The sequence below is a fragment of the Phaseolus vulgaris genome, chromosome 8, assembly GCF_000499845.2.
Source record: "Phaseolus vulgaris cultivar G19833 chromosome 8, P. vulgaris v2.0, whole genome shotgun sequence".
Classification (NCBI taxonomy): domain Eukaryota; kingdom Viridiplantae; phylum Streptophyta; class Magnoliopsida; order Fabales; family Fabaceae; genus Phaseolus; species Phaseolus vulgaris.
Window position 1 is genome coordinate 62,987,114 of NC_023752.2, and position 22,974 is coordinate 63,010,087.

At 33.7% G+C, this 22,974-nt stretch overlaps 3 protein-coding genes across 6 annotated transcripts; 2 read left to right on the forward strand and 1 right to left on the reverse strand.

The window, feature by feature from the left end:
- Nucleotides 1-3,511: 3,511 nt before the first annotated feature.
- LOC137825842 (uncharacterized) lies at nt 3,512-4,371 on the reverse strand. Its single transcript, XM_068631627.1, has one exon. The coding sequence runs from the start codon at nt 4,175-4,177 to the stop codon at nt 3,725-3,727; it is 453 nt and encodes a 150-aa protein (XP_068487728.1). The 5' UTR covers nt 4,178-4,371; the 3' UTR covers nt 3,512-3,724.
- Nucleotides 4,372-6,828: 2,457 nt separating this feature from the next.
- On the forward strand, nt 6,829-15,432 carry LOC137824366 (CMP-sialic acid transporter 2-like). The gene is made up of 15 exons (XM_068629998.1): nt 6,829-7,093; nt 7,195-7,249; nt 7,327-7,402; nt 7,477-7,588; nt 7,730-7,809; nt 8,086-8,161; nt 8,285-8,385; nt 8,731-8,802; nt 10,525-10,573; nt 10,669-10,710; nt 11,056-11,177; nt 11,434-11,493; nt 12,651-12,699; nt 14,800-14,894; nt 15,204-15,432. The coding sequence occupies exons 1-15, from the start codon at nt 7,067-7,069 to the stop codon at nt 15,253-15,255; spliced, it is 1,068 nt and encodes a 355-aa protein (XP_068486099.1). The 5' UTR covers nt 6,829-7,066; the 3' UTR covers nt 15,256-15,432.
- A 954-nt stretch (nt 15,433-16,386) lies between these two features.
- LOC137824088 (chloride channel protein CLC-e) lies at nt 16,387-22,860 on the forward strand. Of its 4 annotated transcripts, none has more exons than XM_068629542.1 (7): nt 16,387-17,082; nt 17,159-17,573; nt 17,669-17,869; nt 19,239-19,705; nt 19,952-20,503; nt 21,177-21,379; nt 22,530-22,860. In XM_068629542.1, the coding sequence occupies exons 1-7, from the start codon at nt 16,732-16,734 to the stop codon at nt 22,564-22,566; spliced, it is 2,226 nt and encodes a 741-aa protein (XP_068485643.1). In that variant the 5' UTR covers nt 16,387-16,731; the 3' UTR covers nt 22,567-22,860. The 4 variants fall into 4 exon arrangements, with proteins under 4 accessions (XP_068485643.1, XP_068485641.1, XP_068485642.1 ...); XM_068629540.1 differs by having other exon boundaries at nt 16,635-17,082; nt 19,940-20,503; XM_068629541.1 differs by having other exon boundaries at nt 16,635-17,082; nt 19,940-20,503; nt 22,536-22,860.
- The last annotated feature ends 114 nt before the right edge of the window (nt 22,861-22,974 follow it).

The window sequence follows — 22,974 nt, forward strand, 5'->3', positions numbered from 1 at the left end:
AACCTATGACCTGCAACCTGCGACCTGCAACCTGCTACCTGCAACTTGCTACCTGCGACCTACAACCTATGACCTGCGACCTGCGACCTGCGACCTACTACCTGCGACTTGCTACTTGCGACCTGCAACCTGCAACCTGCTACCTGCGACGTGCAACCTGCTACCTGCGACTTGCTACCTGCTACCTGCTACCTGAGACCTGCTACATGCGACCTGCTACCTGCTACCTGCGACCTATTACCTGCTACCTGCAACCTGCTACCTGCGACATTCTACCTGCTACCTGCTACTTTCTACCTGCAACCTGCTACCTGCGACCTGCAACCTCTGACCTGCAACCTGCTACCTGCAACCTATGACCTCCGACCTACTACCTGCTACTTGTGACCTGCTACCTGCTACCTGCGACCTACTACCTGCGACCTACTACCTGCGACCTACTATCGGCGACCTGCTACCTGCTAGCTGCGACCTGCTACCTACAACCTGCTACCTGCGACCTGCAACCTATGACTTGCGACCTGCTACCTGCGACCTGCAACCTGCTAACTGCTACCTGCTACATGCTACCTGCTACCTGCTACCTGCTACCTACTACCTGCTACTTGCTACCTGCTATCTGCTAAGGAAGAACATTCATAAACAAATTACAAAATGATATATAGGGAAGAAAAGTTAGGACGTTATTTTTCGGAAAACCAGTTTTGTCCACTCTCGGTCTTAGACTTATTACGCCTTATATCCTTGGGCCTTTTGGTCTGGAATTTTCACCAGACATTTTGGCTGAGATTTGAGCCCCAAATTTGTCCCACAAGATTTGCAATAATTTTTTTATTCATCACTGTCAGGCCTGAAAGGAAGGTCAGTTTATGTGTGAAACAGTTTCATTTTTTTTCCTAGGTGAATACTCATTCGTTTAACCTGAAATTTGTTGCGTGTTGTCCCAAATTCAGTCGAGATTCCTTTATGAAATTTCAAGGAAAAAAAATTTTCTGGAAAAAATTTCAGAAATTTTTTGCAAACGAAGGCTATCCTCTTTCATAATTTCTAGAATTTTGCTCTACTTTCTGCAATTTTATTATTGGTCCATATTACGTTGAAAAATTTCGAAAAAAAAAACACACAAGTACTTTCATATGTTGTTTGCAACCATAAACAAATCACAAAATTAGATATAGGGAAGAAAAGTCAGGACATTATTTTTCGGAAAACCAATTTTGTTTACTCTTGGTCTAGGACTTATTACGCCTTATATCCCTTGGCCTTTTGGTCTGAAATTTTTACCAGATATTCATTATTATGTGTATTGAGTTTTGGTTGAGATTTAAGCCCAAAATTCATCCCACAAGATTTGCAATAAATTTTTTACTCATCATTGGTTGGGCTGAAAAGAAGGTCAGGTTGTGTGTGGTAGAGTTTGATCTTTTTTCCTAGGTGAATATTCATTCGTTTGACCTGAAATTTGTCGCGTTTTGTCTCAAATTCAGTCGAGATTTCTACATGGAATTTCAACAAAAAATTATTTCTGGAAAAAATTTCAAAAATTTTGTGCAAACTAAGGCTATCATCTTTCAAAATTTGTGAAATTTTGCATTACTTTCTGCAATTTTATTGTTGGTCCATATTGCGTTGAAAAATTCCAAAACAATTCACACAAGTACTTTCATATGTTGTATGCACCCAACTAAGGAGACACGTCCATAAACAAATCACAAAATTAAATATAGGGAAGAAAAGTCAGGACGTTCATCAAATCTCTACCATCAGTCTTTTTGTAGTCATCGTCCTACTCATCCTTAGAGCCACCGATGTCATTTTTGTTCTCTGTCGCTACCTCCCACTACCCGTCGCCCGCAGGGTCCAACTCTCTCCTATCCTTCATCTTCTCTGCCATTAAATAGATTCGCTACAACCAAGACCTCACCAAATCAAAATCTGGCCCTTTGCACCCCTGATTCGCTCTCAAGGTTTTAGGGAGGGAGAGGGATACATTCTTCCGGTCAAATACTTCACCATTTTTTTTCATTACTTTAAAAAATATTATTAATATAATTAAATCATAAGAATTAAAATAGGATGAAATCTCCAACCTATTTTTTCAAATTTTTAATCTTAATCCATTTTTGTTAAGTATTTATTCCATTAAATATTTTCATGAATGCTATTAAGAGTATGAAATACCAAAATTGATTACATTTTTTTCTACCTTTCATAATTTTGCAAATTTGTTTTCTTGAATTTGAATTTTAAGGATATCTTTTAAATTTCTATCTTTAAAATTCTTTTCAAATGAAAAAATATATATTTTCATATTAAAGAAATGTGTGGTGTAATTATTCTTATTTATATTAATTATATTATTTATTATAACTATAAGATCATATTTTAATATAAATAAAACATTTTTATAAAAAAAATAAAGTTAAAATTAATTTTATTTCTTCTACTTTCATCTTAACATGAGCAATAATATGTTATAATAATAATAATAATGAAAGTTTAATTCAAATAGTTTGGTTATTGTAAATACCTATTAATTTAGACTTAGAAATGGAAAACAAATTTTATATTGCATACACATCAAACATATTTAACCTTTTCTAATATTTGATAAATCTACATTTAGGGACGAAGTAACAAACAAGTCATTTCAGAGTATGTTCATTGGTCAAATTTGAAAGCATACTAAATGATTGGTTTGGTCTGTCTATCACACTCACACGGTCCACAAAAAATGGAAATTAGTGGTTCTAAGAGAACATAAAAAAGAAGTTACAGAATAAAGGTTTTATATGTACACGAAAAAATGTTTGTTTTTTCTAAGAGGAGGATATCTGTTCAAAAGTTACTCTTTATAAAAAAATATTAAATGTATTATGTATTATTCTACTAAATTCGGTACTTACGTATATTTACTCTAATATTTTTTTAAAAAAGTATCTTTTAAGAAAAATATTATTTTTGTTTATCTTCACTCTAACAAAGTTATGTAAAAAGTCAAGCATATCTTACTGTACCAAATTACGTGCCTTATTCTGTGCTATAATATTTAAAAACAATATAAAAATAAAGTTAATTTCTTTCCTTGTTATTTTGTTTACAGCGTTCTCGTCCTGGCTACAGCTTGGAAGCATATGAATAATAGGAAAATGATATTTGACATTCTAATTTTTTTCAAAACTCTCACTTTAAGAACCAATAATATTATTATTTTATTTTATAATTTTATTTTTATTAATTAAATATAATATTTTATTATTAAAAGGAATGTAAAATAGAAGTGAGAGATTTAGCAAAAAAGTGAAAAGAGTACAAATATAGTGCACCGACAGAAGAAGGTAGGGTGGTGTGGGGGATGGAAGCGTGTGAGTGTGTTGTTGAATCGTAACCGCCACATAACACGCAACACACCGACAGGAGGAGTTACACAGAAATGGTAGAAAAAATGAAAGGAAAGAAAGAAGAAGTTGGGAGCAGAAACTTGCATCACCAATCATTAGGCAAACTGCAATTGCAGCCAAAAATAAGATATTACATATATAACATAGGAAGCGAAGGCACAATATAGATAGATTATACATGCACGTAATTTCGTACAGGCTTAGTGTGAATAATGAAGAAACATGATGAAGACTAAAATTGTACACATTAAGTGAAAAAGAAAGAAGAAAGGAATCGCAGAAACATAGATTTGCATGGTGGATCTGAAAGACGAGGGTGCTCATTAAGCGTTGTAGGAGGGAATTGAGGAGGAGTAGGTTTGAGGAAGTGTGGCGTGATCAGAAGAAGCTACGAATTTTCGGATCTCAGAGCGCATCTTATAGATAACATGTCTCAAAGTGCCCTTGTTGTGGGAACCAAGGAGCTTGGTTTCCTGGTGGTTCATTTCGAGATCCACAGCAAATATTGGCTTCCTGGAGAGGATCCAAGCCCAGGTCCAGTCCCACCATTTCCTGATGGAGGTGCCGGCATAGTCGCCCATGGATGAAAGGGACTTGGATCTGGGAAACGACCAATACGACGCGCCTCCGCCTGCCGCCGTGGAGGCTTGGATCTTGAGAGACAGAGAGGAAAGACGTCGGCGAATGCCTCCTTCATTTAGGTTTGAGTTTGAGTTAGAGACTGGAAGCGATGGCTTTCCAGTGGCGAAGAAGCTCCGGTTCTCACCCACACCCATGCTTCCAACAACTCTTTGCTTCCCAATGAAAGCCCAATAACAAGTGTAGAGAGGTAAAATGGAAGCTTCACACCACACAGCTCTTCCACAGCCTGTTTTATTCCTTTGGTGGGGTCACTCAGCATTGGGTCATGTGTTGCTATTTTACTCTTCTCTTCTTTCTTTCTTCCGCTTTCCAGTTGTCTCTTCTTATTACGCTTTGCTCAGGTCTTTTCATTCTCAACTGGATCCAGATCAAACCACCAGTAAAAATGCTTCCTCTGTTTCTTTCTTTGTTTTATTTCAAGGGTTATTTTCGACATTCTCCCACTTAAACACCGCTTATAATCTATATAACAATTACTATGAATTTTAAATATCATATTGTACCTAATATAATATCATTTGTACTAATTATATGTATTATAAAACACTTTCTTTTCTCTCTACCTTCCTAATAACTTTTGAAAGATTGAGACTCTTACCTATCTTTCTCTTCCACAATATTTGGGTTGGTCACGATTATGGTGAATTTTTTTATTGGTTTTTGGAGGTAAGCACAAAGATAGGTTGGAAAACACAAAGAAGAGATTAGGTTTTTTTTTTTTAATTAGTGAAGGATTTTTGAACCATGGATTGGGTCTCACCCAAAGTAAAGCAAGCATAAGGACGTGTAAGCTCAAGTAAAGGAAGAATAAGGTTTGGTGGTGATGAATCAAGGAAGTTAGATGTAGGAACATAAACTCATGAGAAATGTTTTCTTGGAATATGGCAAAATTGAATTGTTTATTGTAAGGCATGTGTTGGCTTGTGTTGCGGATGATACCAATTGTTTGTGTTAGAAGTTAGGTGAATCAAATTACAATTAAATTATGATGTTTGAGTTATTATGTTTTTAAATAGAAAAAATTTGACTCTAACTATAAGTTATATAACTTTTGACATATTGATGAGTGTTTATTCAAATAACTCATACTAAAAGTTAAAGCACGAGTTCCATTTTCAACATGACAATTGTTAAGGAATAGATTGTTACATATGACATCGATCTTTCTATGATAGAAGTTAGGTGGGTCACATCACTATCGAATTATGATAGTAGAAATAGTTGCACTTTGATCACAAGTTATAATTTTTTACCTAATGATAAATAATAGATCAACAATATGATGGTATTTTGTTCTAATGAGGTGGTTATTGGTGTTTAAGGATGAATGTGATCTGTGAAAGCTTAAGGCAACAAGAAAATAGGAAACCAAGAAATGTTAGGATAAGAAATTAGAGAACGAAGAAATATTATCTTTAGATATTTGCTTCACTTTAAACTTCAATGATAAACTTTGAAATCTTTAGATAAACAAAGGAAAGAAAATTGTCACATTCTTCCCAATATCATCCACCTTAGAATTCTTATTAGCAATGTCAAGTTCACATTTAGTTTCTTTATTAAAAAAAAATACATTATGAGGAAAAGGGTTAAACACTTGTATTCTTTAACATTATAAATAAACAAACAATAACTAAGGATACTTGGTGATAAAAAAAAAATAAAAAATAAAATAAGGATAGCTACATACAAGTAAAATGTTAATGTCTATATAAAACCAAAGTATGAATATAATAAAGATTTATTACAAACTAAATTATATTAAAGATATCAAAATAATGCTTTTAACTTTGAGTTCTTCCTCTAACTTTTTTAGTTTTTTAAGTCATGGTTTTCCTATAAGTCGTTTTTAGGACTTTTTATTCCCTTACTATTGATTCAATCTTGATTTTAATTACAACTCCTCTTTAAATTGACTCTCAATGGTTTATGATCATATCATTTTTACATTTTTTTTAAGAGGATTTGTACTAAAATTAGAATAACCTACAAGAAGCAAGACATTAAGATTAATGCATGACTAACACTATAAAAAAAAATAAGTAACATAATATGAAATTTATCATTTTTGCAAATAAATCTATCCACAACCACTCAAATAAAATCCTTTAAGATATGTAACTAAGGAAGTTTAAGCTTTAACATTACCTTAAACTTAACATTTTCATATTTTAAACATTTTTAATCTTTAAAATATTTTTTTAAGACCAAATTTTCTTCTAAAGTGTTGACAATACTTTACTCTAAATTTATTATCGTGTTAAGAGTCCTTTTAAATATTTTTTCCATTTAAAAAAATCATCTTACTTAAAGAATTTATTTTGTACCTTTTCAAAACACTACATTAAAATTGTAAAAAAGTCATGATCTTTTTTTAGTACAATTTGGAATATATATATATATATATATTATAAAATCTCAATCATAAAAGTCTTTTAAGGAAATATTTAAGAAATTATTATCTATAATAATTAACAAGGGAATTGAATTTTGTAATTTTTTTATCTCTTTTACCCTTTGTATATTTATATTTATTACACATAAAAATTGAAAGCGTCTTTATTGTATAATTATAATTATCATTTTTAAAGAAAAGCTAAAATATTTAATAACTAATTTTCTTATACATATTTTATTATAATTTATACTTTATTCTAATAGAAATTTATAAGTGTTTTTATAATGTAACTATAATATTGTAAAATTAATAAAAAAATACAATAAAAAAAGAGAGTGGACTCCCCTTGTACTCTTATAAAAATGTAAACATTTTCATAAATTTTTTCCGTGTAATAAAGTCTTATTCCAAATTCAATACAGTTTTTGAATTAGAATTTTATGTGTGGCATACAGATATAAGAAAGAGCAGCTGGGTTATCAATTAAGCCTTGGTGAGCAGTGGAGAGAGATCTGTTGGGTTGGGGTGCATCCAGGATTGGGAAAGTAAGAGTTTAGAATTTGAAGTCTGTTTTTCCAATGCACACAAGAGTAAAGCGTAGATCTCTGTGATATAGGCAAAATAAATGGAGTACAGGAAAATCAAAGACGAGGTGAGGTGACTGCTTTCATGAAGATTTCGTTAGCATATTTCTTCCGTCAACAGATTGGTTTCTTCCATTAATGGTGATTTTGATTTGGTGTATTGTTGCAGGATGAAGTTAGGGATGGGGCCATTGAAGACGTTGAAAAATCATTTTTGCTTTCAGGTACCTTATGTCGCTCCTCTAATGTAAAATCCATTTCGGCTTTCCACTGTCTGTGTAAACATTTTCTCCACTTCCAGTGCCAGATAACACCTCGAGTTCCGGGAGAGAAACCAAAACTGACATCCACAGGACCAAGGCAAAGTGGAAGCGCAAGTATAAGAATTGATATATATGATAAGTGAATACTTGTTTGATTTCTTAATTAATAATTACCCCTGTTGGTATAGGTCCGTTGTTACACTTGCACTCACTGTTCTTACTAGTTCACAAGCCATTCTAATAGTTTGGTCCAAGAGAGCTGGCAAGTATGAGTACAGTGTCACTACTGCTAACTTTATGGTGAGGATATACAACATCCTCATATCCCAAACGCTCCTTCTGTTAATCTCTTTTACTTCTTTCTACTTTTATTATTTTCTTACAGTGATAATGTTTAGAACTTTTTAATTTATTTTTATTTGATTACTCTTTTGGTTATAGGTGGAGACTTTAAAATGTGCTATATCCCTGGTGGCCCTGGGAAGAATATGGAAAAAAGATGGTGTCAATGAGGATAATAGGTGCTCTTTGATCCCAAGTTTTTTTTTTCTTAGTTCTTAAGTACTACTATGCCCAAACTATTATGCAATAATGAGGAGCAAGTCAGGGAGTATATTAATAGTTAACAGTGCATTGTCTCTATATATATGTTTGTAAAGATTTTTAATCCATTCTTTTGGACACTTTTTGAACTGGATTAATTCGATTGTTAATTGCATTTGTAAACTCTCGGACTTCTTTATTTCCTGAGGAAATAACCTTTAAATAACTTGATGTGTATTTTTCCTTGGACCTAGGTTGACTTCAACCTTGGATGAAGTTATAGTGTATCCTATACCAGCCGTACTATACCTTGTCAAAAATTTGCTTCAGGTTGGTGATGGATGGTTATGTTTGTTATGGTGGGAATCGGAATGTTCTACAGCTTTGTTATTGCAACTGATATATTAATCCTTTCTGAAATCTGATTGTACTTTCTTTTCAATTTTAATGCAGTATTACATCTTTGCTTATGTAGATGCTCCAGGCTATCAAATATTAAAGAACTTTAATATTATCAGTACTGGTGTCCTATACAGAATTATACTTAAGAAGAAGTAAGTCTTTTGTTTTCTATTCTTAAAATGCACAAAAAAAAAAGAAAAATTGTTGTTAATCCTTTCACCATGAGAATTGTAGTGAAGGATCAATGCAAGTCATATCCTCTGTATGCCAAACTTTTGAGTGGGCAAAAATGAGCAGGAAAAAGCACCCTCCTTCCATCTCACTTTTGCTTGTTTTATAGCTCATTGTATTATGAAATGTTCTATGAACATACTTCTGTTATTCCTTATTTTAGATATTTAATTATTTTAAGCCTAATGACTTATGTCATCTAGTTGAATTCACCAAAATTCATGGTTCTCCAATCTGTTTGGCACTGTGTTCTTGTTACATTTCAGGTTAAGCGAGATTCAGTGGGCTGCTTTTGTTCTACTCACTGCTGGGTGCACTACTGCTCAGTTGAATTCAAAGTAAGAATAATTCAAGCCTGACATGTGGCCTTCACTTGGGTATTTGTATGTTCCCATAAATGTCGTATAGATTTTCTCTAGTAATAAACATTGTCATAAAGTTTTTATTTACAAGTTATGATGTAATGAACAAATGAATCATAAATGATAGGTTAGTAATTTAGCAAGTTTGACTGCTAAAAAATGTGACTCTTACAGTTACTGCTCCTTTCTTGTATCAATATCAGGCATAAATTGTAGGGATCAAAGCATACACTTGGTTTTTTGTTTATATATTTTTTCAAGAAGTTTATGGTTCTTGGCATTTGGTTTTGAGAAGACTGTTTCATAGGGGGGCATTCTCTTTTTGGGATGCTTCTCCCTTGTCTCTATCATTTCAAAGTGGAAAACGGTAAAAAGGAGAGGTTCTGACGTCTCAATGGGAAGGGTGTCTTTTTTCTATAATAGACAAAAGAGAAGAGAGCTGGGGTTGGTGGGTTGTTTTGGTTTGCGAAGGAAGGTGAGCTTGGAAAAGAGGATGGGACAATGAGTTAACTTGAGAAATCTGGTAACTGAAGGAGGCTTCATACCTCTCATGTGTGTGTGTGGAGAAGCTGCCAGAACAATAGTATGTTGGGGTGTTTGCAAAAGGCAGTAATTTTGAGAACTCTGTGCTTTGGTTGGTTAGTGGTTTTTGTGGCTGATACGACTTTCCAATTATTGAATTTTTCCATAAAGATACGTTGGCAGAGAAGATTGGAGTTTGTTGCTAGTCTTAATTTTTTTTTCAATTTTGCTTACTTCATTCCACAAATTTTCATCTAATGAGGTTTTTTTAGATGATTAATTCCATCATCTTTTCTTTTTTCCCCTTATGCCCTCTGACTTAAGTTATTATTGACTTGTCCATTATGAATTGTGCCTTATATTGATGACGATTTTGTGTATACGTATGAATTACTTGTTAATTATGAAAATGTTTAGTTTTGGATTATTAATAATATTTTAGAATTTGTTTGTCTATTGTACAAATTCTTTTACTTGTATCTATAATCTTTGGTATAGCAGTTATCCTGTAGTTGCCATCTTGCTATAGAGTACTTGGGGTCTGGCATTCTTTGTTGAGATTTGGGATTGATAAATAACTATGACTTAAATCTACTTAATAGGCTAATAGCTTGAGAGGGAGTGGTAGAATATCTGCAAAGTACCTTTAGGGGGAGATAATGATCTGTGATAGAGCAGATAGTTTGTTATTTTAAGGTCAATTGTGTTAATTTCACCTTGGGTATGTGTTTAGGAACATTGTCTTATTCTTAAGGATTTTATCTTCCCATTATTAGTTATTGGAAAAAACTCAAGTCCCACATAAACTAGAGATAATGTTAAAATGTAACATATAAGTAAAGGGAATCTTCGCCTTACAAGCCAGTTTTGTAGGATTGAGTTAAGCCTTAACTACTTCATAAAAGTAATTATTTGTTCCCTTAGTTTATTAATGTTATTGTAGTACATAACCTAATTCTTACTGTAAACTAAAGTGGTGCTTCGTCTTTTGTATCATATCATGATAAACCAGGTCAGGTTGTGTCCTTTTAGTCTGGGTCTCTTTTCTCTCCTCTTCTGCTATCTTAAATTCTATTATTTGAACACTTCTACGAAAAAGAATTATTACAGAAGTTTTACATTTTTTTGATAATTATGTTATATTTGTCTGAAGAAAAAATTGTATTGTGTTTTCAGTTCTGATAATGTTCTTCAAACTCCCTTTCAAGGTTGGGTGATGGCAATCGTGAGTTGTTAAGATTTGTGGTGCTCTCATGTTAGTAATATAAAATATAGGCTGAATTTATGGCTTGAAACTGATCATGAAAATTTTCCTTTTAGGTCATGGCTCTCTTGAGTGGTTTTGCAGGAGTATATACCGAGGTAATTTTAATTTGGAGCAGTTACATTAATACCCTAGAGGCTTCATGAAATGACACTCCACTCCACTCAATGTACAGCCAAAATTATACTCTGTACTGTTGACCATTATTGACTGGTGGAATATGCTGCTTAAAAATTGTTTCACATTCAAACCTTTTTGGATTAATTCAAATTATTTAATCAGTCCATCTGAATTTATTAATGCTTGAGCTAAATTTTATTAGACTTTCTGGATCTGCCAGTCTGCTTAAAGTAAGATATATGAGCTCTATTACTATAGCATTGAGTAATATTTCTTAGCGATCAATTCGTGGCTTAGTAATTTTTGTACATAATTCTTGGCAGGCAATTATTAAAAAGCGTCCTTCACGAAACATAAATGTTCAGAACTTCTGGTTGTATATCTTTGGCATGTGCTTCAATTGTGTTGCAATGTTGGTTCAAGACTTTGATGCGGTGATGAACAAGTAATTTGATCTTTTCTTTGATTTTGCTGTCATTGTTTTTATCATTGCTCACTATTTTACTCCTATTTTATTGTGATCATATACGAAGAAAATCTTCTCATCAAATGGGTAACGCGTAATATATGTTGTTTGATGATTTGATCACATATGTCAGCACCAAGCATTGCAAAACCATATGTTTATTGTTAATGTAGTTATAAGGCATAAACTGTCAAATGATTAATATATACTTATGCCCTATGTTGTCTTTGTTCAGGGGATTCTTCCATGGATATTCACTCATTACAGTTCTCATGATTTTCAACCATGCACTCAGGTAATGACGACATGAAATTTGTTGAGGGCTGGAAGTTTTTTCCTAATTACTAACTATTCTTGTGTAGCTAGTTGTTGGTTGGGTCGGAGCCATGAGTTTGTCTTATGAGAGGCCCAGACCCAAAATAAAAACTTTTAGTGAAAAATAAATAAATTTCAATATGCATAACATGTAAATTTAATATATATAACTAATACTTTTTGAGTGAAAGAAATACATAACTGGCTCGAGGACTTGAGGCATTGACTATACCATGTGAGTATATCACCATTTAAATTTACCACTGTTTCTCACTTTCCCCATGCTCTAGATACTACATTAAGAATAAAGAAAATAAATATAGGAGTAATATCTCTTGTGTAAAATATGCATATAGGGTTGTTTATTTAAAGATGGAAACAATTACAGAATAATAGAAACTATGGGCTAAGCCTGTTACATTCAATAGTTGCCTCCAATGTAGAAATTTTTTATCATCTAGTTTTTCTATAGTTTGGTGAGGGAATGTTGTAGGAGCAGAAGACAGAACAAGTGGAGGTTGAGGAGGAGGAGGAATTTGGGAAGCCATGGAAATAAATGAATAATAATACCATATTGAAGAAAAATGGAGAGATTAAAAGAACTAGAACTGTGATATGAGGAAATTGAACAACTCAAGTGAGCTTTTGTTTACATACACATACATATACGCAAAAGCTCACTTTTCAAACTGAAACCATTATAATCACCTCCAGAGACAACTGTCATCAGCTATAGTATAACTAATGACAAGTGATAATGGCCAATAAAAAATACAATAAGAAAAGATAACACTCTAAAGGAGTTGTACACTCACAGAGTATGAGAGGCAAAAGGATGAAACAACAAATTTTGACTGTTGATAAAACTGTGAACAAGCAAATCTCAGGAAGGGTCATCTGCCAATTGCATGAAACAGTCCTTATTTCCACTTTATCTTTGGTGATTTTATTTTCAACTGTTGTCATTTTTAAGCTATTTTCTTTTTACTCATCTAGTCCTCTACTTTTCTGTCTCAAATGTCTTACCTCATAAACTGCACAAAAAAATGCGAATATATCTCTTTCCAAGTGAACACTAGCAGAAGTTTTCACTTTCTTGTTAATGTTGTGAGTTTATATGGTTGTTTCTTTTTGCAGTGGAATTGCTGTATCAATGGTAATGAAGTATGCTGACAACATTGTCAAAGTAAGACTTGGGTTTATGACTATGTTATATGATACTTCTTCCACTTAATTGCATCAATATAATTCTAAACATTCATGAGTTTAATTAAGTTATGGGATTTTTTTATAAATGGAGTTGTTCATATGATTAAACATGCTACATCCAAAATAAGTTTTTATTATTTGTTTGTTCGATAAACTTTTTGTTGTTTGTGTCTGGATTTTATGGTCACAGGTACTGAATATAAAAATGGTGAAATGACTAAAATTGTGCAACTATGTTAGATTAGAATTACACGTTCTTGCGGTATCTCTTGTTGCCTAGAGTGTATGATAATGTTATTACTTACTGCAGACCCCCACTTTTAGCGATGTTCCTTAGACAATTGCTCTCAGTTTCTAAAGTTGTTAAATGAAAAAATATTAAAATTTCTAACTTGTTTAATCGTCATGTACTCTCTGATATTATTTTATTACTTTTCTAAACATCATACTTGAAAAGGAAGAAATGATTTCTGAATTACATGAGGAAATTATCAGTGTGACTGAGTATATAATGTGATTTACAAACTCTTATTTAAGGAAACTAGAAATACAAGAAAATAAATCAGAATATCAATATATACAAATCACATCCTAATCATTAACAGCAAAAGTGTGGCCCCTAAATAAGAGATATTTATCCCTGAATGCAATATACTTTCTGACAATTAATTTTGTGTTTTCTGTGACGATATCTCATAATGTGGCCAAAATCAAGATTATGAAGGATTGGACAATCCTCACCTCTTGAGCTAATTTTTTGGATTGAATTACGTGGATCCAAATTCATGTTATAGAACTTCTTATAGATCTGATAATGGACCACCCTCAATTTTCAAAAAATATACTTCGCCTGCAACTTTACTAGTATAATCTACCTAGCTTCATGTCTCTCCCAATGCTATATAAATAAAACAGTTATAAAATCTGCATGCCCTAGATGTCCAATCTTGGACTGTGCTGAGATATCACCTTGGCTTTTTAGGTATGAATAAAATAACTTTAGGTCACTCCTCTAATGAAACAAAGGGAAGTGGTAAAGTTGCAGATAGCTCAAATTTCTGCCGATGGAGCGTGAATAAACTTTGATAGAGAAAACGATGATGAGAATGTTTCAGCTCAATGACAAGACTGAGCCTACACACTCGTGATACAAATTGAAAAGAAAGATGTTATCTTAGTGACAGACGCATTAAAACATTCTTAAATATTAGATAAAATTTATTGAATTCACAAATTTGGTGGGTCTCACTTCTTATTTAGTGAGTTCCACTCACGATTTTATAGTTTATAATAAGTTTTAACCAATAGAGTATGTGGTAGAAGAAGTCTGTAAGAAAGTGTGTTAACATATTTTTTGCTGTACTTGAATGTGCATTAACTATGCGGGGATTGGTTGCCTTTCTAAATCTTTCAGAATTTGCAACTAATTTTGGCTTAGGAGACTGAAACTAATATCTAAGTAATTCCATCGAGACTGGACAAGAGTAGGAGATGTATGATGGGTTTTGAAAATGCTCATTTTGAGCCTCCGGCCTGATTGCTCTGCAGGCCACGTCAATTTGTTTCATTTCCCATCTGAGTATTGCTGTTGGAAATAAAGTGACTTAAGTTTGTTCTAATCGGGATCTAGAAAACTTGCTCCATTAGTGTAACAGACAAAAACATGGAGCTATAAATTGTAGTCATCTTTTGCTTTTCTCTCTAACTTTTGATTGCATTGAAAGCATCTTCATTGGAGTTTTAGGTGCTTCATTTATCTATTCCGGAAATTTTACAAAACAAAATTAATATCAATAGGATACAATCAGAGCTTTGATGAGTTGGAAATCTGAACGCATTGTCATACATAATGATTGTATAGTTTTAGAGCTCACTAAATTAACTGCACAAAGGTTTTATTCTGTACCTACTGTTTAGAATCAGAGCTGCATTATGATGATTGATAATGCTTTCATCAAATGTGGTCTATATGTGTGCTTCTGATTGTTAATTCAAACGTTACGACACCTTTTATTTTCCCAAGCACAAACCTTTGAAGTGGAATTCAAGTTTATAGTTAACTTTCCCATTGACACAGGTGTATTCTACTTCAGTTGCAATGCTTCTTACAGCAGTTGTTTCTGTGTTCCTTTTTGGCTTCCATCTCTCCCTCGCCTTCTTCCTGGGCACAGTGTAAGTTACTTATTATTATACCATGAATGTGTTTGCCATGTTCTATCGTGTATTTCTTCCCATGACCCCAAGTATTGCACTTACACGAATACGTCATATTGTACAGCAACTGAAATTAAAATGTTGAATAGTTTTTAGTTCTTTTATGGCTTTGGCACTTAATGATAACTCGTGTTACATTTTGAAATGCTTCATTTTGATGTGCATGCCACCGGGCAGTTGCATTTAATGCTTCATTCTGTAGTCTCACCTAAATTGCTCTATAACCTTTTCCTTCTCTTTAATACGAGTGTTAACTTATGTTTACAGTGTTGTCTCTGTTGCAATTTATCTACACTCTGTTGGGAAGACGCAAAGATAAGCATGACTTCCGCCTTCTGTTTTTCCTACACTGGATTTTTTTATTCTTTGTTGTTTAGCCTCGAGCAAGCGAATACATGTTGAACCTATTAGTTCATTGTAATAGTGTATACATTGAAATTTATTTTCGTGTGTATCTTAACGCGAAAGTTACCAGACTTCGGTTCCGTTGTCTTCATTGTGCTTCTTGATGCGTGAGATGTTGCCATCCTCCAACGGGAAAAAAAACTATGGCTACTGCTTTTTGGAATCATCAAAATAACCATTTAAAATCCCAACATTTTCTGAAAAATACTATCTAAAGTGTAATAAAAAACTTTTGGATTACGCATTACAAAAAAATTGATTATGGAATGAGGAATCTAAAACAAGTTTTGGAACATATAATTCATAATTAAAATTTTGCTACTTTGAATTATTCATCCGGAAACAATACATAAATTCATTGTTCCCGAATGACATTTCTGAAAAGGTTTAAAATCTGTTCCAGAATCTTCTTTCTGGGAGTCTTTGGCATAGAGACAAGTGTGATTGTGCATTTCTTCCCTCCAATGTTAAATTGGTCCACCGAATTTCTTGATATTTTGGCGACCTGTTGAGAATTTACTCTTGAAACTTTTTCATGTAAGTTTCACAAAAATAAAGTTAATAGCACAAAGTACCTTTTTTTTTTCCAATTTAGCAATTTTTTAAATGTGTACATACTCAAAATACATTAACCGCAATACATTAACATCAATAATTGCTCATACTCATTTAATATAATATTTAAAATTTATAAATTAGATTACAAATTGGTTATAAGTTACTAAAATCTATTTATATAAACTCAATAACATTTATAAATAGGTGATAACTTCCATGGAGTGTGTTCTCACTCAATTTTATATACTTCTTATATTCACAAATATCCTATATTTTATATTTTTACCAACTTGAGCATTAAAGAAATTTTTAACTCTTTTAAGGTAATTTTTATTTTCTGACAATTATCTTATATCCATACCAATTTGAGTTAGATAATATTTTACAAGTAGATCACCAGTTTCTCTTTGTAGGAGACAGTATCAAAAGAGCTTGACTTAGAGAGAAATAATCTCTTTATTCACCTTGAAACTCTCACTCCATTTTCAAGAACAATGAGTGTTTGAATAGAGAATTTGGGGGAAGCGAATATTGGTGAAAAAGTACTTCGGGGGCTGTGGCATTCAACATCAAAGGTTTGCATTTGGGAAACAAATTATGAACTTAGGTGTGATGGACGAGCAAGCGGTGAATTCATGAACTTAATTTTCAAATACTATTCCGTTAATAAAAAAAGTTTAAAATTAAAAAAAAAAGTTATTTCTTTCTTTTGTTTTGGTGTTTATCCATTCCATTGAGGCTTGACACCTGTATATTTAATTTAATTTTCAATTAGAGGGGGGAATGAGTTATTAGTTAGTGGGGGTGGGAAGAGGTGGGAATAGCATGAGAAATGGTTGGCATAGGATGCATGGCGGGAGTAGGAGTTTATCACCCCAGCTGGCTGCATAATCGAATTCGAATTATCTCTTCTAAATCTGAAGAAGAAGCAGTAAAAGTAAAACGGTGGTGCTCCTTGTTCTCTGTTTCTGGATACGAGACTCGTCATCGGTGCAGGCCCAGGCCCAGGCGCCCGTGTTGTTTGCCTGAGAGTAGAGACGGTGGGGAGGAGGGAAGCTCTACTTGGGAGCGACTAGAGTTAGAGTGGAAGCTCCTCAGCAGAAGGATTGGAGATTCCGGAATATTTTCTTCGTGTTTGGTCGGTCTCCTCACCGGCGTCGCTGTCGTGCTCTTCAATTATGCTGTAAGTTAACTCGCCGAATGCGATAGATACTTGATTCCTACTATGCTCTTCAATCATATTCCTATTTTCATGTAAGGTCCATGAAATTCGTGATTTGTTCTGGGATGGGATTCCCAATCGAGGCGCCTCATGGTTGAGAGAAGCGCCGATTGAGACAACATGGGCACGTGTAGTACTAGTGCCTGCTTTCGGAGGCGCCACCGTGTCTGTGCTGAACCTCCTTCGTACACGTTTTGATTCCTCTCTCCAACAAGATCCTTTACTCCGAACACCTTCTGCCTACCTCAAGTCTGCTTCCCGCCCTTTTCTAAAGGCCATGGCAGCTTCTGTTACTTTAGGCACCGGCAATTCCTTGGGTCCGGAGGGTCCCAGCGTCGACATTGGCACTTCCATTGCCAAAGGCCTCGGTCCTTTCTTTCACAACAATGGAAAGAGTTCCGGCAGAATGCTCTCCCTTCTCGCTTCTGGATCTGCCGCTGGCCTCTCTGCCGGTATCTATTTTACATGCTATGCTGTTGCTTTTACCAATTCCATCACTTTTCTGTGAGTCACATTATTCTCATTTCTAGTTTATACTTTTTGTCAGGTTTCAATGCTGCTGTTGCCGGTTGCTTTTTTGCTGTCGAGTCTGTCTTGTGGCCATCGCCTGCAAATGCATCTTTACCACTTACAAATAATACTTCCATGGTCATACTAAGTGCTGTCATAGCTTCTGTTGTTTCTGAGATTGGCCTTGGCTCTCAACCAGCCTTTAAAGTTCCAGATTATGACTTCCGGTCTCCCGGTGGTAAGTCATCAAGGGATTTTTCTTTGAAATAATTTATAACTTCACATGATTACTGTTTTCACTGCTTCCATATGTGGCACTTGCTCATTGCTTTCCTCCTTCTTCCCTGCCGTAGATTACCAAAGTATTTCAAGACGTGAAGTTGGGCCATTTTTTATGTCATGTTTGATTTTTGGGAGGGAAAAAGATGAAATGGAAATAGAGAAGAAATGAGTTGAGAAAACAAAAATAGGTCAAAAGTAAAATTGAATGTTTAGTTGTTTGGTAGAGTAGAAATAATTGAGAAATGAAGAGGAAGTTTTGATAGGAAATAAGAAGAGAGATAGAAAGATGAATAGAAATAGGTGAAATACAGCGTGTACCACCATTTTTAAAATTATCTCTCGCCTCTTTCTCTCCACTATTTTATTTCCATCTTCATTCATCCTCTCCCATCTCCTCAACCAAACAAGGCATTAATGTGTAATATGTTTACTGAATTGGTTTGTCAAATCACTTTTGACTTAACTGACTGAGCCTGTCTTACAAACATACATATAAGGATTGCAGTACCTGGGTGTTTCCTTACAGAGTTGGTTAAATCTAGTCAAGTGTAATACTAATAATAAGTGGAAGCCCCTAGGAAAGTAGTCATTTTCTCCTACAATGCTAATTTATGCAACCAATTACAAGTAAATTATCCTTTTAGGGTGTCATATTGGATTGTTGAACATCTTGGCATTAATTCCTTAGAAAGGACTATGCTCGTCATCAATTGATGGTCTCTCACTATAGTCATCTTGTTACTATGGTCATTGTTGTTGACAATTCTTCTGCCAGGTAAGCCAAGCCAATACTATTGCTTCTTCACAGTTCCTCCATTTTGACTGCTAAAAATATTCTTTTATTACCAACATTGCTGCTGCCACTGCTGCTATTTTTGTTCTAATTGGTTAAAGAATTGTTAGTACCGCTTCCAAATCTACAAGAGTCACAGGTGCATAGTCTCACTCCTCCAGAATCTCCTAGTTTGGCAATCAAAATTTTGGAAGCCAAGCAAAATATTAATGGAATTACCTTTATCCTACTTTTGCAAGATTTTAAACTTAAAAATGAAAAAAAAAGTTACTGGTGTGGTTCAATGTGATTTCGTTTGTAATTACTGCTTATAGAAATTAAGGTTTGGTATTGTATATTCTTTAGTGATATTTAAGCCTCTTTGCAAAAGAAACTGAGTAATACATTCTATTATTTTGAAACTCAAGAAAGCAAAAGCTGATGTTGACATTTCTTTGCAAAAGAAACTGAGTAATGCCTCTTTGTGAACATTTCTTGTTATTCTTAATCTGATGGGTAAGATTTAAAGTGAGAGTATTGAACTTGATTTCAGAGCTCCCGCTGTATCTATTGCTGGGTATTTTATGTGGCCTGGTGTCATTGGCCCTATCTAGGTGTACGTCATATATGTTGACTATTGTTGACAATCTGCACAAGGCCACTGGCATTCCAAGAGCTTCATTCCCTTTATTGGGAGGCTTATCGGTTGGGTTGATAGCATTGATATATCCTGAAATCCTCTACTGGGGTTTTGAGAATGTTGACATTTTATTAGAATCTCGGCCATTTGTTAAAGGCCTTTCCACTGATCTATTGCTTCAGCTAATAGCCGTCAAGATAGTTGCAACTTCTCTGTGCAGGGCTTCTGGATTAGTGGGGGGGTATTATGCCCCGTCTCTCTTTATTGGTGGTGCAACTGGGATGGCTTATGGAAAATTAATTAATTTTGCTTTTGCTGAGTCTAATCCCATGATTAACCTCTCTGTGTTGGAAGTGGCATCACCACAAGCTTATGGCCTGGTACTATTCTTTTCTTTTTGGCTATATGTTATTTACCATTTAGTAATTTATGATTGCCATGTTCATTTTGCGAAAGAACTGTATCTTTCCAAGATGATTTCCATGGGTATACAAACGAGCCATCTTCCAGTGGAACTTTCTTTTCTGTCTGTACCTAATCACGAGTTTTTAACATTTCAGAATTTTATTTCGATACAGGGACAGTAAGGTTTACTGCAAAGATGATTGTTAAAGTTTCTTTTGCAGGTTGGAATGGCTGCAACTCTTGCAGGAGTTTGTCAAGTGCCACTTACTGCAGTCTTGCTTCTGTTTGAATTAACACAGGACTATCGGATTGTTCTGCCACTGCTTGGAGCTGTAGGGTTGTCTTCGTGGATTTCATCTGTACAGACAAAAAGAGATGACAGAGGGGCAAAAAAGGTTGAATTGGAAAATTCAAATTCTACTTCACTTTCTGAAATATCCTCTCCTAGTTCAATTGAGTCATCTGCTGGCAATACCTTTGCTGCGCCATATATGACTAATTTTTGTCAAGTGGAAAGTTCTCTTTGTGTAGAGGATGATACTGTTGAAACAACATATATTGTAAGGAAAACATTTGTTTCAGAAGCCATGAAGACGAGATACGTGACGGTTTCAATGTGCACACTACTTACAGAAGTAATAGATCTCATGATTGCAGAGAAACAGTCCTGTGCAGTAATTGTTGATACTGATGATACATTAATCGGTTTCTTGACACTTAGAGACATTCAAGAGTATGGTAAATTTGCAAAAGCAAGAAGCAAAAAACACAAGGTACACGAATCCAAGTTTAATATTAATTGGTCGTGAAATCTATATATTTCTTTCAAATTGAAGTAATCTAGATTATTTTCAGTTACGACCTAAATATCGCAATGAGGAATAAAATAGTCCCAAATTTTGTTGAATCTATAGATCCCTTGATAACGGGTGATGGATATGCTATTGAAGTTGTATCTTAATTTTGAGCTTGCAATTCTATGCCATCAATTGCAGTTGATTGACAATTATCATTATACGTTAGTTGAGAACTAAGTTCTATTACCACAAAACCAGTCACTGATTAAAAATCAGCATTCATTACACAAATGTAGAAAGAACAAATATAGGTTCTATAGTTTTAAAAGTGCCTTGTGGATGAATTGCTTGAAGGTATTATATGTGCCCCCGCCCCTGCTTTGCATTATTGTGTTTCATTTGTAGATAATTGGTAGCACAAGTAAATATTAGCGGGGGGAAAGAATAGCTACCTATCTGCGCTCCATAAAGCATGAAAATTTGACCATTTTAAGAATGTTTGATTCAAGCTAAATCAGTCGGAGGAATGCTTACAGTAGGATTTGGTGTTGGCTTTACAAAAATCAGTAGATACGGCTAAAGCAAGTGCTGAACTAAACTACTTTGTTGTTGCTTCACAAATCTGATTATTTGATTCTTCCTCTTACAGGGGCTTTTAGTTTCTGAATTATGCCTTTTAGATGGAGAAATATGCAACGTACCATGGACAGCTACACCTGACATGGAACTTCTTTATGCTCAAATGATTATGAAGGAGCGCGGATTCAATCAAGTTCCAGTCGTGAGGAATATCTATGAAAGAACATATCCAGTTGGCATTATAGACCCTGAGAGTATCAGTCTAACATGCAGGTTCTATTACTTTCTCGAATATTAAATTTCACTAAGGACCTGTTTGGAGGAATATCTATAAACATATTGATGAGAAAAAAATATAGAAAAAAAGGGAAATCAGTTGTTTTATAAGTTAAAATTAGTAATGCATGAACTAATTTTGTAAAAGCTTTTCCAAAATCTAATTTCTGACTCGTACATAAACTAATTTTAGTTTATGATTTTTTTTCCAAATAGGTCCTAACTATTCTTGAAAGTGAGAAATTACGTAAACATTTTCTATTTCCACACTAATATCTCTTGGTTGTCTGAAAGACATTATTCTGACATTCCTTACTGATATAGCCTCCAACATAATCCTCAAGTGTAACTACCAAAGACCCACAATAAAAAAGGGAATAAAATGTTATTTTTATATATAATTTTATAAAAAAAATCATTATTTTATAGAAATAAGTTAAAGTTATTCTTTTGTTTTGTCCTCTTTTCCTTTTAAGTCAAAATGTGAGATATGATTAAAAATAAATTATGTTGCTCGTTAGGTTTTACTTATGTGTTACAACATTACAAATACGCTGAATAGCATTTCAAGTCCTTAAATGTGTATAGGGACTTTTGATTACTCCTTAGTATCAAGAAATTCAAAATGTTACATAAATGTTATTTAAATGCGTTGAACAAATTATTTAAATACTATATATTAACTTTAATTATATTACATTTTTGTTGCGTATATCTGACAAACATAAGAAAATCAGGAAGTAACATGTCATGTGCATGTAGGTATGTCAAAATTGTTCAAACCTGTTGGCTCACCACGAGTTCAAACTGGATTGGGTTAGAAAAAATATAATTCTTTTTTAAATAGAAACTAAATTGTTAGCACTATTCTTTATTGGTTAAATGGAATTGAGCTAAATTGGAGGTTGGTTGATCATTGACTTCTTAACAACAAATCTTTATTATTATAATTATTTATTAATTTTAACTATGTAGGTTAACATTTTGATTTTTTTAAGACATGTTTAATAGTGTTTTCTATGATTATTGTCGAATTCTATAAGTTAGCACTTTTTACTTATTTATTTTTATAAATATTATTTCTTAATTGTACATGTGAGTTGAGTTATTCCACTTCGCCTTTACGTAATTATTTATTTTTGTCAAGTTGCAGTGCTTTGGCCACCAGACAAACCCTCAGCTAATATTCCACGCTACCACTTAATTACCTTCAGGAGGCTGAAGACTGCTCTCTTCTGATATTTTTTGGTTTTCAATTATGAAATTCTTTTTGGTAATTCGATTATCTTTCTTTAACACGTCAATTCTCCGTGTTTATACGTAAAACAAAAGGGGCTCAATTGAGTTGTGTTTAGTTATTGGTGGATGAAAGAATAGGTAGATCCCTAAGAAAGAACTCTTGTAATCTGATAAAGCTACACATATTATTCGATATTTAATTTACAGTGATCAAGTTGGTCCGGCAACATATTATAATACATTTTAAAGAGTCTTGGATATATTTGATCATTTTAAAATTTATGAAAAATATTTTTACAACTAAATGTGTACAAATGTATAATTTGAATAAATTAGATTTTAAAATTAAAATT

What these genes read in the sequence shown, in the direction of transcription:
- LOC137825842 (XM_068631627.1), bottom strand. Translation starts at nt 4,177, where the DNA reads ATGGGTGTGGGTGAGAACCGGAGCTTCTTCGCCACTGGAAAGCCATCG.
- LOC137824088 (XM_068629540.1), top strand. Translation starts at nt 16,732, where the DNA reads ATGGTTGGCATAGGATGCATGGCGGGAGTAGGAGTTTATCACCCCAGC. An exon ending in TGACTTCCGGTCTCCCGGTG is followed by an intron (nt 17,870 to 19,238) that starts GTAAGTCATCAA and finishes ACTTGATTTCAG; the next exon opens with AGCTCCCGCTGTATCTATTG. An exon ending in CAAGAAGCAAAAAACACAAG is followed by an intron (nt 20,504 to 21,176) that starts GTACACGAATCC and finishes TTCCTCTTACAG; the next exon opens with GGGCTTTTAGTTTCTGAATT.
- LOC137824366 (XM_068629998.1), top strand. Translation starts at nt 7,067, where the DNA reads ATGGAGTACAGGAAAATCAAAGACGAG. An exon ending in ACAGGAAAATCAAAGACGAG is followed by an intron (nt 7,094 to 7,194) that starts GTGAGGTGACTG and finishes GTATTGTTGCAG; the next exon opens with GATGAAGTTAGGGATGGGGC. An exon ending in GGTGTCAATGAGGATAATAG is followed by an intron (nt 7,810 to 8,085) that starts GTGCTCTTTGAT and finishes CCTTGGACCTAG; the next exon opens with GTTGACTTCAACCTTGGATG.